The sequence below is a fragment of the Castanea sativa genome, chromosome 1 (assembly GCF_040712315.1).
Source record: "Castanea sativa cultivar Marrone di Chiusa Pesio chromosome 1, ASM4071231v1".
Taxonomy (NCBI): domain Eukaryota; kingdom Viridiplantae; phylum Streptophyta; class Magnoliopsida; order Fagales; family Fagaceae; genus Castanea; species Castanea sativa.
In genome coordinates, this window is record NC_134013.1 from 91,152,200 (window position 1) to 91,169,498 (window position 17,299).

The 17,299-nt window shown below is 31.7% G+C and overlaps 1 protein-coding gene across 1 annotated transcript; it reads right to left on the reverse strand.

Annotated features, from left to right (window-relative positions):
• Window positions 1-10,936: 10,936 nt before the first annotated feature.
• On the reverse strand, window positions 10,937-16,175 carry LOC142605323 (KRR1 small subunit processome component-like). The gene is made up of 13 exons (XM_075796151.1): window positions 16,035-16,175; window positions 15,705-15,915; window positions 15,533-15,609; window positions 15,296-15,406; window positions 14,943-15,011; window positions 13,240-13,296; window positions 13,053-13,091; window positions 12,819-12,923; window positions 12,593-12,675; window positions 12,400-12,481; window positions 11,678-11,821; window positions 11,485-11,556; window positions 10,937-11,397 (listed from the first exon to the last, which is right to left on the reverse strand). Exons 2-13 carry the CDS (start codon window positions 15,913-15,915, stop codon window positions 11,284-11,286), a joined length of 1,164 nt encoding a protein of 387 aa, XP_075652266.1. The 5' UTR covers window positions 16,035-16,175; the 3' UTR covers window positions 10,937-11,283.
• Window positions 16,176-17,299: the final 1,124 nt, after the last annotated feature.

The following is a 17,299-nucleotide window of genomic DNA, read 5'->3' on the forward strand; positions in this document are numbered from 1 at the left end:
ATTGAGTTCAAAAAATGTTTTCCAATTGATCAAGATTTTTTTGCCACACAAAATACCAAAAAATAAGGGAAACATATGTTTTCCTCTAAAACAATTGAAACATTAGTAAAACTAGAACCAACCTAGAGTTGGATTTGTAAGTGCATTAAGAATGGACTAGCTATAAGTTATGAAACACAACTTCAAGCTACAATGCATAGTCAAAATTTACTAGCACTATGCTTGGTAAGATGAAAAAAAAAAAACCGTTCACTCTCCATCTTAAAAATAGAACTCAAATAGTTGACACCAAATTTAGTATTTCTAACAAAAACATCTAAAATTTAAATTCTCGCATCTTCAATTATTGAATTATAAAAATAAAAAATAAATAAAAAAGCTGTGATTGACATAACATTAACACCATTCTATATGGAGCTATAATTGTTATTACGCATTAATCAAACCACACCAACCCAATAATAGCAGTAAATTTTCTTCTTAGGATTTATTACTCTTTTTATAAATAAAAAAGGTTGGGGGGGGGGGGGGGGGGAGTGGGTACTGAAGTACACGCATATAAACAACAAAAGATTGGCTGAAACCGATTAATCACGTCATAAATCAATGTGTAACAAAATAAAAAAGCACCATTGGAGCACAAACTACATGTGTTGTGAATGTAAGAGATAATGGAAGAAGATACTTCAATTTCTTCAAAGTAAAAATCACGGGAGTTTGTGCATTCCTTATTAAGTGAAACAAAAAATTTCAACTACACATATGAGACAGAAAAGTCATCTCATTCATCATTGTCCTTACTTACTTATTTATATTAATTATTCATATATATATATATATATATATATATATATATATATATATATATATATATATATATATTGGCTTCCCATATTTTCGTACAACAACCACCACAATTAAACGTTACATCCAAATAAAGATCTAATAATTAATATGAGTGAGTGTACATTAACATCACTTTCAGAAATTTTCATACCCTTTGATCAGTAACACAAGTTTTTACTGTAAGAGCTGAGCCTGAAGCTCATTATTGACAAGGGATCAATAAGTATAATTGAATGAAAATATAAACCATCCCTGAAAATAAACTCAGATCTGCCAGGGGAGGACCACATTTTATTTCATAATTCTCACCTTTAAAAATAATAAATAAATAAAAATTAGTGTCAACAAAGAAGAGTTCACAAAAAGTTTCTCCTTCCCAAGGCACAAAAAAGAGCATACGGTCTGGCCAAAAAGGAAGAAAAAAAAAACAACAATAATAATTGGAGATAAATAACTTTCCTATTAATTCAATGCAATCACTTTCCTTTTAATTTATTATGAACTCTATTTTTACTATACATTAATTGTAATATGCTGTTTCAAAAATGGTAAAAAAAAATTGTTTTACTAAACTTATTAATATATATATATATATATATAGGAGCATATTTCAATTAATTTAGCTAGGCTTTGAAAAAGTGGATCATGAGGAAAGAATTACTGAAAGGCTATTCGCCATAAGTTATTTGGTTTATATGTCATTATTGGGCTATTTTCTTTTTTTGGAAAGCAATTGGAATAACATAAATAAGAGAACATATGATTTAAGTTTCTTTTCCTCTCTCACACCGTCTTTAGCAACCAAACAAAGAGATAAAGAGATATCATAAAGATGATATTCATGATTCTAATATTTTTGTCAATACTTAACCTTTTGCCGCACTAAAAGCAAAATTATATATATTCTTGGTCAACTACATTTTATCCTCAAAATAATCAACAATCTGTCCACACACGTTTTACTTTTGAAGATACCCAACTTTCTCTAATAATCACCAACCTCTTTCTTAGTTGCCTTCTCTTAGGAAACCGTAACTTCCTTTAATATGTAATCATTTTCTATTTGCAAATTAAATTACGTAGTTCAATCAAACTTTTTGCTCACCCTTTTGGTTTTCCATTAGACTTCACTTGCTTCTCCTCAACACTACAACAACTATAATTTTTTTTTTTTCCATTTAGGTTTTTGGGTAAATATGTATGAGATTATAATAAAAGTTCTAGCTTTTTCATTACTTTATCTTTCTGCCCCCCCCTTTTTTTTTAATATAATAGCACTTACTCATCCAAAAGAAGCTTTGGCTTTTTTTTGAGAGGTACTCAATTATATATGCTCTATACACAGAAAATCACATGAAACAATAGTTACTAACAAAGGTGACCACCACCAAATACCATTGGTATCATTCTTGCGAAATTCATACTCATGTTGCCACTTTTCCTCTCTCTCACTCACTTTTTATAAGCTAGGCATAGTATGATTTCATTTCTTCTAAAAGAATACCATGTCTTCAATGTTTTTGTTTCCTTAAGCTTCAAATGTTCACACATTAGGGCTATTTCTTTTCTTACACTGTTAGGATCTGAAACTGTCAGAGTCAGACTATCATGTTGGCTCATTTTACACTCATCATGCTTAGATGATTTACTTATTTACTTCCTTACTTCCAAAAAAAACCTATATCCATATACTATATATAAACTTAAATCTTTACGTGTGTTTTTAGTTGTTCCACAAATTATATGTAATGCACATAAATAAAATTTACAACAAATGCTTAAAATTGCATGTAGTCATATATATATATATATATATATATATATATATATATATATATATATATATATATATCCTTAACATTTTGGCCAGTGAAAAAAAAGAACATAATAATAAATAAATAAATAATTTAAGTTACACAATATATATATTCTCAATTTTATTTATGATTAAAAAGTTTGTAGTCGAATTTCAAGGTTTCAGTATGGCTGTTTTGGGTATAATGAATGGTGATTTGGACATGAGCAATGAGGGAGGCAATGCTTTCTGTGTTTGGGCCCTCATCATCATCTCCTTTAAAATTTGAAAAATGCAAAGGCAAAGACAAAGAGAGCAAATGGGTAGCCGTTGGGAACATTCCACCACTTTTAAAATTTTGTCTGGACTTAAAGACCATAAGGTTAAAACCTACCCGACATTCTCCTAGGGCATGGCATAAGATTCAAAGTGAGCAAATGAAACTCAGAGAGAGAGAGAGAGAGAGAGAGTACCTTTCCTTTTACACAATCCGTTATTATCAATCCATCCCCTTCCTTTCCCTCTCCCTCTCCCTCTCCCTCCCTACCCCACCACCACCTTCTAAGAGATGATTGAGAATTTCTTAAGAAATTTTGAAAAAGTAGAAAAAAGCAATTTGCTTTGAATTCCCTTACATTTATCACTCCTACCTACTTTATCAATATCATCTATGAATATTCTTTACTTGAAGTTATTGTAGCTAGTATCAAATCATTTTTATTCAAACTCTATCCCTCTTTGCTTCAAGCCTTGTTTCTCAATTTATTGACAATTTTTTTGTATTTCTAACGGAAATATTTATGATTTAAATCTTTTATCTTCTTCCGCCGTGATAAGTATTGAATTATCAAAATAAATTATTATTTTTTTAAATCTCTCTTCAATTCAAATGAAACAAAATTCCCATGATGTTAGTTTTTGGATCAATGAGGTGAAATTAAGCTGTTTATTCAGTTTAATCAGTTTATCTACAACCTTCTTCTTTTTTTTATAGCTTTACTTTGTGAAAAAGATGTGAATATAAGTGCAGCCTGTTAATAAAACCACTAGATTTTAGCAGGACCACTTCATGAAAAATCACATCTTGACTTGATTGCTTCTAGGTTTATTTATCATTAAATCATGTATATTGATAGCACATAAATATTGATGAGATTTTGAAGAAAAAAGTTTCTGTGATGTTGATATGTTAGTACCAGATTATAAATACCGAAGATTTTGTATGGGGACACTAAACATATAGGTCAATGACCGTATGCCATTTGCTAGGTAACAACTCACATTTCATACAATTAGTGTTTCCCTTGAGACTTATTGGTAGTTTGGTACACTATATTTAAGAGATCGATCTGTCACATTTGATGAGTTTTCATACTTAATTTTCCTACTAATATCATATGATAAGACACGATAATGTGATTTTTATTTTTATTGTATATTCAGAATAAAAGGATGATTGCACTATCATGTATATATGGAATTGACAAGCAAAGATCTCGTATGAGAGAGAGAGAGAGACAGTGGTTTGTGTTTGGGACATTCACAGCTTGTTGATACAATAGGGGACCATACAGCTCACAACCCAATACTCGAATGATATCATTCTCTATGTATATCCGATAAAAGGGAAAAAATGACAACTGTGATGGTATCTATGAGGTCATTTATAAAGATTGAATTGTAGTAGAGAAGAGAATATTACTTTGCTTCTCTTCTTTTTCTAAAACTTCCTTTATCAGACTCAAATGTCTCAACTCTCTCATCACTCTCTTCCCTCCCATTTGTCCATTGTAAAGGGAATCACAATTTTTTTTCTTTTTGGGTAATTAATCCTTTCTCTTAACCAAGCTTAATTAAGTGGAACTTGCATAATTGATATTGTCTTTGTTGTTATTGTCATTATTACTAGTCTGTGACAAATAACACCTTCACATAGATAGAGAAAAATAATTATGTTACAAGATATATTTTCTATATAAAATTTTATATATATATGCAAGAATGAATAACACCTTCACAAATAACAAGAATGAATATATAAATGCATACCAATGGATTATTTACAAGATGTATTTTTCTTTTTAAAAAATATCTATATTACAGCTTATAATTAAGTATTTAGTATTTCTTAAAATGTGCCCTTTAACAAGACTCAAGAAATTATACATATGACATGACAAACAACTATATATGATTTTGCACCTTCATTTTTATTTTTTTTATTTTTTGAGTGAATAAGTTTGCACGTTTATGTAATGGTGTTTTGGGAGAGAGCAGTAAATGCAAATGTTGAACTTTAATTGGCATGACATGAGTTTCATGACAGGATAAGCTTGAGTAGTGTTGAGTTTTGTTTGCCGGTAAGTGGTTACCTAACTTTGCAATGAAAATATGTATATATGCAGAGAGTATGATATCATGATTATGATTATAAGAGAGGCAAGAAGAAGAGAGAAAAAGAGTAGTATAAATTGAGAAGAGTGAAAATGCGTGATCCAAGAGTAGTGTAGTACTAGTACTACATAAAGACCACTCAGACCGCATGCTTAAGCTTGCCCCGCATGACTTCTCTAAAAGCTTTGTCTCCCTCTCTCTCTCTTTCTCTCTCTGTCTCGCTCTCTGCAAAATTCACAACTTGCATTCTCATCTTTTGCTTCTTTCATGGTGGGGTCTGGGGCCCCATGTTTAATGTCTTCCCAAAACTTTCTTTGCTTTTGACGGCTCTCCGCATCACTCACTCACTCACTCACTACCCTTATATCTCTTGCTAATTAATCAATGCCATTCTTTGTTTCCCTCTTATTTTCCTCTTTTTTTTGTTATCAAATTAATTAATGGTTCCAAATTACATGTATATATTTCTTTTGTGTAATCTCTTCCATTTCTTGTACTATATGATTTACATTTACTATTGTTTCATTATAATTTTTTTTTAATAAAAAAAATATATACAATGAGGTCATTAGAAAAGTTTAATACTAAGCTCATGGAGAGCCATGTTCATGCAAATGATCGGTAGGAATATTTTCAGGGCAAAACTTCTATCCAATGCTTCAATATAGATATGATATACGACCAACACTATATTATTGTCAAAAACTTTATCATGTTTGCATGTGTTGCATCTAGTGTTTCAGTGTATGTTGGATGCAACCCAAGCCCTTGTTGTTGTTGAAACTTTGTAAAGCAGTGGGATTGGCGAATGAAATTTCATGCAAAGGTAGGATTGTTAAAAAAAGAATTAAAACTTTTGTTAAGTTTTCGACGTGACCCCGTTTAATTATAATAATGGTGTGTTGTTATGTTGGCTTTTATTTAATTTAATTGAATTACTATATATATATATACATATATATTAAATTATATATAGTGTTTCCCTTTAGTGTAAGGGAATCACTAATTGTATGAAATGTGAGTTGTTATTGGTAATGATATACAATGATTTAGCTTTTTTTATGTTGTCATTTTTATAAGTAACATTTTTATTTAATTATTTTCATTCAATTCAATTCAACAGTTAAGTATTGCACTTGCACGTGATCCTATAGTACATAATTAAAAAAAAAATAGGTGTTCACAAGGCAAGCAAGAAACAATAAATAGAAACAAGCTTGAGCTTTTACATGATAAATATTATTAAGTAGGGCCAAAAGGGCAGAGAAGAAGGACTTTTCATTTCTTCCTCAACCCTGCATTATTATCTGTGTTGTCTTCAAGCTGTTGAATGTTTAATATATATATATATATATAAGAAGAATGACATCAGCATTATTCACACACACACATATATATATCTGGATTTGAGATCTATTGCAGTTGCAGGGGAGGGGAGTACTATTTCCTTCCTTCGACTTCGACTGAGAGGTGAGCAGAATCGCATGTGATTGTGAAGGGCTGACCTCTCTATCTCTCTCTCTGTGTCTGTAAATTCAAAGTACATTTGACAACCCAGAAAAGCTGTTTATATAGCCAATCATAAAGCGCGTGCACTACCTTGTGGCCTAGGTGTAATTCCCAATATGACAACAACGAATGTTACATATATATGTTATATGTAGAGTTCAAAAAAAAAAAAAAAAAAAAAAAGTTTTATGTCTCATACACAAACATTTTTTTTTATGTCACTGTTCTAGCGTGGTCGGCAGTAAAAGTTAAAAATAAATAAATTATTCTTGTAAATAAAAGTTATAAATTTACGTGAAAATAGTATGCAATTACCAGTCACTCACAATCGACCATATTAGAATTATAGCAAAAATTATGATTACATCAAATTTTATTTTTACTTGAGTCCGGTAGGGTTAGGATTTTTTGTTTAGGGGGCCAAATTTTATTACTAATATATTAGTCTTGAGTCAAGATAAACTATCACACACATGCATAAAAGCACATACACAAATATAAATTTTCACATATGTATATTTGCAAGATAATTTTTTAGGAGAACTTATAATCTTTTAAACTTCAATACTGTACAAAATTAGTCTAGTTTGATATTAAATGTGTATAAAAAATGAATTAAAGAAAACAAAAACTACCTTGCCTCTATAGCTACTAGACTAATTGACAAATTCTATTGGTTTTTGAGAGCATTATTGGACTAACTCAAACATTTGGGAGGGAGGGAACTTCTATTTTTTGTAGCTAAATATTTAAAGTTTTTAATACTTAGTATCCATTTGGATACTGCTAAAACACAGTGCGTTTGCATTTCAATTTTTTTCATTGAGAAGCGCGTTTCAATGCTATTCAGTGGGTTCCGTGCACTGTTCACAAGACCCACAAACCTCTTTTTTCATCAACTTTTTCATTAAATATGGGTCTCACTACACTATTTACACATTTAAAAATTATTTTGCTACAGTTTTTTTAGTTTTCAGTGGTACCCAAACGGACCCTTATACATAATATAAAAGAATTTTTTAAAACCCCCAAGCCTTGCTATAGCTCTTCCCCACTTGATTCCTCCTTTGATACTACTTTTTATTATGCAATAATCACAAAAGATTAAAACTAGGGGTGTGCATAGGCCAGATTGAGGGGATTTTTTTACCCAACTCCACTATGTGAGTAAAAAAAAAATTCAACTCAACCCAACCCATCACATAAGTCCAACTTAACCCACATGGGTCGGGTTGAACTCATGGGTTGGACAAATTTTTATTATTATTATTAAATTGAATAGAAAAAATATAAATATAAATATATTTAAAAAACCCAAAAATTAGTATCAATGTAACTCCTTAAAGGCAAACAAAACTAATGACTAAACAATAATAGTAATTTACTAGAGTCTGTGTGAATTTATTGACTTTTATATAGGATAGGAAGAGCTGGTTATTTAAAAAAAATTATTAATTATATATATTTTAAATATATATTAAATATATGGGTGAGTCGGATTGGGTTTGGCGGGTTTGAAATTTTATGACCCAAACCCAACCCGACCCGCTATCAAAAAAAATTTTTGTAACTCAACCCAACCCACCAAGACCTAAAAACCGACCCAACCCTGGGTTGGGTTGGATCGGTTTTGGCGGGTTGGCTGCACACCCCTGATTAAAACAAAATATTGTGAAAATTGTTGTATTTCCAAATTTATCGATATTAAAATTATAGGTTTTACATTCGCGGTAATGTGATAAATTATTATTGGGGTAACATTCTTTTTATTTAATTTCATCTCTAACATTCTTTTAACATAGCAATACCAACGTTAACATGACATTACAAAAATGTGGAAGGAAAAAATTTGCAAAAATTATTATGTGCCTAGATCATAATATTGTTACATTTAGATCTAGGCCCATGCACAAGAAAGGGTTAAAAGTTAAAATGTTACTCTATTTATCTAATCAAACAACTAAGACAAAAGTTTAATTATTCATCTCTAATAAACTAAAGTTGTTAAGTTTGAGAAAATGTATGAACACGACAAAATGTTATAACATTCCTATTTTCAATTTCAATGGTTCCCTATATAATAGACCATCACCTTTATTGTTGCGAAAATATTGTGATATTTTGTTGCGATGGTAGAACAATTCTTTTTAACTTTTCATCTCAGCCATCTATAAGTATTACATCCCCTCCAATAATCTCTGGATCTATCACATTTAATGCCGTAAATGCAACTACTATTGGATTTATCATTTATAGATGGTGTAGATATACATGTGACACAACTCAAGTAATGTGTGGCGTGTAAGAAAAGAAAAGGCTATACGAAATGAAGTGAATAATAGTAATAAAAGAAAGATAGGAAGTTGCATGTTTATGGCTGTGGCTAAAATTTAAATAAGCTTTTGTGTACTGTTTAGCCACATGAGCACAGCAGTGATGGGATTTTTTAGCTCCTCAAGGCAAAGGAAACTGATCCCTATCTGAATCTGATCCCTATTCAGTATTCACAGATTACACTGTTCTCTTTTGTAGTACAACAGTATTACTTATACTATACAACAACAACACCAACACCTGATAACTTTGCATGGGTTTGTCTCTGTTAGGGGGCATTAAGATTGAAAAGTTATCCAGACTCTGTGAATTCAACTTTCAGACTCTGCAATCTGCATATATATACAATTCCAATGTAGAAGGAATCAGAAGTCATCAAAATCACCACCATTAAATGACAACGTACCTACAGTAGCTGAAACACAATTCCTTTATTAATTTATTAATTTATTTTTGGCAATAAGTGTGAACCCCTTTTTTTCTTTTTTTTTTCTGGGAAAGTCTGTGAGCAAAGTTTTTTTCCCCCTATAATTAGGGTGAGCCCAACAAATACCTTAACATTTATTTTTGCTTGACCATGAACACGATGTCCATTTCAAGCTAATTATTAACTTAAACATGGTTTTTTTTTTTTTGGGTAAGTGACTTCCAATTCATATGGTTTTGTAGTGTAAAATAGAATATAAAGTTTTTTAAAATATCATACTAATTGTATTTTTATTAAAAAATTATATATATATATATATATATATATATATAAACTAATGAAAATAAGCGGCCAAAATGGAGATATACCCCTTTCGCTAAAACTTTTTAGCAAAATGCCTCATGTCTGAAACTATTTAAGGATATGCTTCTATTTTAAACTTGATTTTCTAAAAATCGAGTTTCAATGAAAAACTCAATTTAACAAAAATTGAGTTATAGGCAATCAAACTTTTTTTATAAAAAAAAAATTTTGCATGGAACTCGAGTTCCATGTAGGATTTTTCAAGAAACTCGATTCTCGGCAAATCGAGTTTTTCATTGAAACTCGATTTTCTAAATAGTTCTAGACAAAAGGGCATTTTGCTAAAAAATTTCGGCGAAATGGGTATTTTGCCATTTTGGCCGAAAATGAGCTCATCCAAACTTAATAAATTTGTTATATTCCATTCCCAAGCAGTTGGCAACCTTTCTTAGATCTAAAAAAAATAATCATAAGAAGGATTACATAATGAATCAAACATAAAACCATTTGAAGGGGGCCTTTATATGGAACTAGATCTAACAATACAGATCTTCAAATAGTATTTTAAGTATTGTACTAGTATAGATAGTACCATGGTTCTAGTAAATTGAATTAAACTAACTATAATGGACCTGGGTCTTTCAGGAATAGGATATTCTAATAGTCTTCTTTAAACTTAAGATGGATTAAAAAAAAATCAACTTGAGTTCTAATACAAGATCACAAAATTGAATTAGAGGATCTGACTTTATAAAGACAAAGATCCTCACTAAGAATCTATAGCTAGATGATTGGTGAATTCGTAGATTCTATTCCTATTAGAATTGGTTCTGTTTCAATTCGTGGATTCAATTTGCTATCAGAATTGGTTTTGAATCAATGAAATCTCAGCATCTATATATAACGAATTATGGTTATATATTCATATCATAACATATGAACATGCATTCTGTACATCCTAGGTCATGAATTAGTAATTGTATCCAATCTCCAAAAGAACAATCCCAATTGTTTCGAGGTTCGTTACGAAGGAAGAAATTTCGAACAAAATGACAGAAACTCATCGAAGAGAGAGGAGAGAAAAATAGAGCAATTCATCAGTAGACGAGGCTCTCTTTATCATCAATATTTGTGGAATCAACTTCAAATATATTACAAGTTATTAGAACAAGAGAATAATCAAGAATATAAACCAATTCCTTAAGTGATGTAACAAATATTTTATAATTTCACTAATTCAAGAATATAATAATTATTTTATTCCTGATAGCATGTAATTAAATTTGCTTTCTCTTTTGCTGTACGTTGTTTCAATTTGATCATGAATATTATATTCCAAAAATCATAAAATTTTACTTTCATAAATAATATGATTATTTGATAAAGATTAGAAACATCACTAGCAAATAGTATAATTAGTACGAGTTAACGCGTTATCCGGCAAAGTATCCAAATGAAACAAACCCAGACATGAACTAAAAGAAAATTTCTCAATTGTAGTTGTTGAAGTCGATGTTTTGTCCATAAATTACCTTCTTCTCATGCACAGCAAAATTTTTAGAACTCTAATTCACTTTTCCTAACTAATATCTAAGAATCAAGGCAAGAAGCAAGTTTGGTACCAAACAATGAACACATTGTACCGACTGCAATAAATAGCTTTGGAGTCATATTTTTAAGTTTCTCTGCGCTTGGATTTCTTTTTGGAAGGTTCCCCAGCTGTGGCAATATAAGCTTCAGCATTGATATTCTCACTCAATTTTTTCTTCCCAAAGTCCTTTGCCTTTTTCTGTACAACCAACCAATTTAATCAATTACAGTAAAATGGACAAGTCCTTGAAAGTAATAAAACCCGAAAATCATGATGTTTATATACCTTTAGAGACATGGCCATGGCTGCCACATCTTTATTATCATCCTCAGACTTTGTATCCTGTTTTCTTGGCTCCTGAGATTTGTCAAACCAAAATGGACAAGAATTCATTGAGATAAAAGTGAGATCAAGTAAGAGCACGTCTCAAATGTAAAAAACATGGAGGTGATCAAGTGAAAGAGCCTCGGAATACAACCTCTGGGGGAATAAATGCAGCTTCTCTTTTTCTTTTGTTTTCTGCAGTTTTCTGTGCCTGCTTATCCTGCTTCTCTTGCCATGTCTTTGCTGATTTCTTTTTCTGAGACATGAAGAATTCTCCACTTTCCAATTGTTCATCAATCTGAAAATACCATAGAACATTGCATGCCAATTTTTCTCTTAGAGGAGATAGCAAATTAAAGAAACAAAAGATGAGGAAGAAGTTCTATTATGCAAAGAGGGGGATCAATAAAAATCCTACTGAAAGTAAAGTCCAGCAAATTCCACACCATCTCCAACTAAAATTAGCAAGAACATCAGCATCTCCATTCAGAAAGCAATGTCCAAACAAAGCAGAACAGGGGGCAGAAATTTGACGTTGAAACATGATTGATATTTCAAAATATTTACCATGGGAACCAAGTATGGGAGAAAATAAAGGGTAGGTGGGATTCAAAAATGAAAAATAACCGTAATAGTAATCAGAACAAAAAAAAATCCTTAATATTCAAAATATTTTTAAAGGGTTTTAAACCCTGATATGTACCTAATTAAAAGCAAAGCAACAAGTAACCTAATTTCTATCAAAGCTAAATCAAAGAGAAAGCTTGTGATATTTTGGGGGCTGGGGGGAACTGGGACCTGATGTGATGATAACATTAAGCATTGAATTTCTTGTAGGAATTTAAAATATGTAGAGACTAGAAGCAGTTCTCTCACCTTGCTAGGTTGTTGTGGAGGAGGGAAAGGTGTATATGGTTTCTTCTCTTTAGTCTTGACCTTCTTTTGCTGAACATTTTTCCTGAATAAAAGTTAAAGGAGTAATTTAAAATATGGGAAATATATTGGACGGAAGAAACTGAAAGAAAGTGATCATATCCATATACAGCAAAAAGTGTAGTAGATGCCATACTTTTTGAATTTTGGAAGAAACCTATCCCAGTTTTCATTTGCAAGTGCTGGATCCTTTTCAAGCTCTTTCTTCATCATAAGAACCTAAACAAGAAAGAAAATGTTTGGAGGGAGGAGATAAAGAGAGATTGAGAATGTTGACAGATCTTCAAGTGTAAATAATTAAGTTGACAGGTCTTCAAGAGAAAACACTAATTACAGTAGAAACAGAGTGCCAGGCTTTTCACCTTGATATGGTATACAGGATGCATTTTATTTTGTATGCAGTCTTCCACAATCCGCCTAACTTGCTTTAAACCTTTAAATGAACCCATAGCAGCAACTGTATTCCCCTATACGTTTCAAATACAAAATATAAAGCCTTCATTCCTTTATTCTCCACTTTATGCTAAGGAATGGGAGCAACCAAAAAATGGTGGCACATCCAAAACAACAAAGGACAGTAACAAACTAACAATTACCTGAACTAGAATATAGCAGCCTGTCAGTATTTCGAGTGCCTGCACCTCAATAATATTGGTATTAAGCCAGTGAAAACAAATTAAAAGAACATTTAACAACATACCATGACAATGTGAACATGCCAACCAATTAGCTGAACATTATTGTTTTTCTTCAGTTTTTTGCTAATGTACTCACTGTACACACCTTTAAAGTGGAAGAATTAGGACCCACAAGATGTTGTCTTCGTTTGACAAAGCGTTCCTGCGCACCACTTAAAAATTAGACCAAGGCCCAAGAATTGATTTAAAATTTACAACACTACAACATTTCATGTTATTTGCAACATTTTTGTATCAAGAAAAGCTCATAGATTAACAGCTAAATAAATCTTAATGCGGTATTCATATAAAAGAAACTGAAGGGATAAAAGAACAGGGACACAACCTATCCCACACCATAAACTTTTGGTTTTGGAAACTATCAAAAAATTGATTTCTTTCAAACTGAATAAATGTTGGACCTTTTTGTATATTATTATTCCTCACATTATTAAAACAATCATACAGCTGTCGTGTGAGTTGCTTATGATTGGGAGCTCAATAAGTTTGCTCATTTTTTCCAAACTCTCTATTCAATCCCATCCAAACAGGTGTGGAGGACATGTTTTGGAGTTTGGGAAGAATTGTCTGTGTCCATTCGGTTTTTGAGGTTTTGAGACTTGGGAGAAATTCCTTTCTAAAATTATCTTAGTGAAAAAGGGTATGATACTGACAGATTGGTGCTATGTGTAAGAATAATGAGTAAACTGTTGATCACTGGCTGCTTCATTGTCCAGAGGCAATGGAATTATGAAACTTCATACTTCTGGCTTTTTAGAGAAAATTGAGTGATGCCTAAAACAGTTAAAGGTATATTGCAAGGTTGGTGGCAACAACCCCAAAACTTCAAAGCAAGAGCATGGAAAGTGGTTCCTAGATGTCAAGTGTGGCTTCATTGGAGGGAGTGGTGATCATTATTTCATTCGCTCTCTCAATCCGAGTAGACCTTCTATGCTTTATGATTATATTGAAGTTCTGGCTCAGTTACTGTGCACAGAATCTTTTCTTTTTTGTAAGTAACCAAAAATTGTATTAACAAAAACAAAACTAAATACACCAGAGGTGTACTCAGGGAGAAATACAATCACACTCTCAAACTACTGTGCTCAGAATCATATGGTGTATGTTTTGTCCTAAGGCCACGTGGTAGGACCTCTGTTGCCAGCTTTGTGATTCCAACAGTCCCAGCCAAAGTTGATGCCTCACAAGTAGTTGTTTAGTTGATTTGTTGATCAATAAGGATTTCCTATTGTCTAGGAGATGTGATTAGGTGATTAGGTTAGTTGTTATTTCAGAATATTAGGAGATTTTGTTACTTGTTATCTTACTTACCCATCTGTTATGGCTATTTTGAATGGGTTGTAGTTGTTATCTGTTAAGGCAACATAATATAAGCGAACATCAAAGCTAGTGCTTCCATTGAATCTCCAACTCATTCTATCAGCACACACTTTCCTAGGGATATTTACTTGAGTAAAGAAAATTTAGGAATGAATTCACTGACTACAATTCTCAGTCATTAAAATCTCTACGACATATGACATTCAAGAAGCTCTGCACCTCCCCTTATATCTTACTAGCCAACAATGAATGAATTTATGCATTTCTATCTATTGTGAAAGCACACAAAACTGGGAACAACACCTTCAAAGAATGATTGCCAAACCCACAAGGTTTAAACAACAACATAATAGATATATAAGAGCTTAATGACATATATGCAAGACTCTACACCAAATGTCTCTTCAGTTATTAAGAAATATGAGTCAACAGACAACAATCATTTGATGCAAATAAGGCAATACATACCTTACTGCGGACCAAGTTGCCAATCTTGATAATGTCACATTGCACTTCATCATCCAGTATTTTTATTGCCTGCCATAAAAATATTGTAAAAGGACCAAAATTACAAACTAACGAAAAGCAGTCCAATTGATACAGCCATGTCACAATAGAGTTCAACTGATATAGTTTTGATAGAAAAAGTCGAGCAAAGTTAGTAGTTTACATATTGTTCTGTGCACCCTTGGGCATTAATATAATGTAAGAACAAAACGCAACATCTCGATAGCTATTTCACACCCTTGTAACACAACAGAAAATTCATACAAGACAGACAAGAAAACAAGAGTAAAAAAGGGAGAGACCAAAAATTGTACCTGATGAACAGGGACACTTCTTGACAAAAGCCTAATAAGTTCCCTAGCCTTGATGATAATATATGGGTCCCTAGTCTTTCTAGTTGTTGAAACTGTCATGGACCCCTCAACCTATAACCAGTAATAAATCATACAATGAATTAGAAAAAACACATATCTTTCTAACTAGAAACAATGAAAAATAGAAACTTGAGGCAGTATTGACTAATATGAGATGAATCTGATAGCTGAACTTACTAAGTTAAGTTCACATGAAACACCATACTCTTTCAAAGCAGATTTAACAGTTGGCCAAACCTCTTGCAAGTACTTTTCTGAAGAAAACAATTAAAAAAATAAAAAAAAAATCAAAACCCAAAATCAAGAGCAAATACCCAGAAAGAAAAAAATTCGAAAATTGAATCTTTACCTCTGTATTGAGGGAAGAGAGTTGAGAAGGAGCTAACTTCGAGCATTCCGGATTCATTCCAAGAAGGGTCGAACTTTTCGATGGTCCAGCGGTCGATGTTGGGGTCATCATCCCAAGGCTTTGGCTTGTCATGCTTTCCCTTGTGCTTCTTCGGCTTCTGCGATATGTCACTGTTGTTGTTGTTTTCATATTCCTCCATACCCACATTCATCTTTTGCGAATAGGAAAAGAGTTTATTACATAGAGATAACCAAAGTAGCAATCCATTAAAGCTACAAACTTTGAAAGCAAAAATTCAAAGAAATTTCAATAAAGGTGAAAAAACTATACCTGGTTATACAGTTTCTTCTCAGACTTGGATGAGTTCAAGGATTTGCCTTTCTACCTAAAAACCCAGAAAAGAAAAACCCTACACGTTATTACACTGCTGGCAAAATTACCTTAATTTTTTTTTTTAGTTAACTTTCTTTTTTTCTTTTCTTTTTCTTTAAAAAAAAAAAAGGAGTTAACTTTCTCTAAATTTATGCTTTTATATACAGTAAGTATACGTATTAGATTTTTTTTTTAAGGAAAAAAGTATTAGATATTAGATGTGCTTATAAGAAGGCGCACGCCGCACAGTGAAGCTATAAACAACTTTGAAGGACAAGAAAAATTATTGTTGATTGCAAAATATTTAGTTTTTTGATAGATGCTATTATAAGCAATCTAAATAACATTCTACTTGTCGTAGTGAACATGAGTTGTAAAAGAGAGAGTCACTTATATCCTATAGTTGATATCGTAAATCACAGCTTTTGATTCACTTAAACCCTGTCATGCATGGTGTGAGACCTTTCACATAATAGTAAGACTTGCCACCACTCGAATCCATAACTTTAAACTTGCAAATATGATAGATTATAAGAACTTCCTACCACTAAACTACCTTTGAGGGTGATTAATCACACTTAGAAGTAATATTAACCAAGGTCCAATATTTTGTCTATGTGCTAGAATGAGCAACCACAATATGTTTCTTGTTGTGCTATGGAATAAGAAAATCACCAAACAAAAGTTGAAGCATGTAATGAAGTAGAATAGGTAGGATCCATCTCAATTAGTCCATTAATTTGTTGATTTAAACACTAGATTTGAACGGTGGATTGAATATTGCAAATTAATTTTGAATTAGATAATATGTATAATTTTATATTGTTAGAGTGGACATTGCAAATTAATCCATAGTTTAGAGTAGATAGGTATGATTAATGCTAAAATTTATTTAAATGACTAGGCAAAAAAAGAGTGTTAACGATGGTACCAGCTCTTTAAATCGTATTATTATTATATCTGGTTAGATTCATAATATCTCCACCCCTTTTTTCTATTTTCGCATTGTAAATCATTAGTTAGACAATGCACATACCACCAATGAAGACATAGACGACAAAACCCAATTTCTCAAGTTGGAAGCCTTTGTGGATTTATAGTGGATTTTATTTGCCGTACCATTGTCAACGGAGACTCTATGATTACATTATAAAGCCAAGAAAACAAATGAAGTCCGAATTCCATATCTAAAATCGATATCGAATGGAGCCTATTTTATATGA

What these genes read in the sequence shown, in the direction of transcription:
- LOC142605323 (XM_075796151.1), bottom strand. Translation starts at nt 15,915, where the DNA reads ATGAATGTGGGTATGGAGGAATATGAAAACAACAACAACAGTGACATA. An exon ending in TTTCATGTGAACTTAACTTA is followed by an intron (nt 15,407 to 15,532) that starts GTAAGTTCAGCT and finishes TACTGGTTATAG; the next exon opens with GTTGAGGGGTCCATGACAGT. An exon ending in ATCCTGTATACCATATCAAG is followed by an intron (nt 12,676 to 12,818) that starts GTGAAAAGCCTG and finishes TTTCTTGTTTAG; the next exon opens with GTTCTTATGATGAAGAAAGA.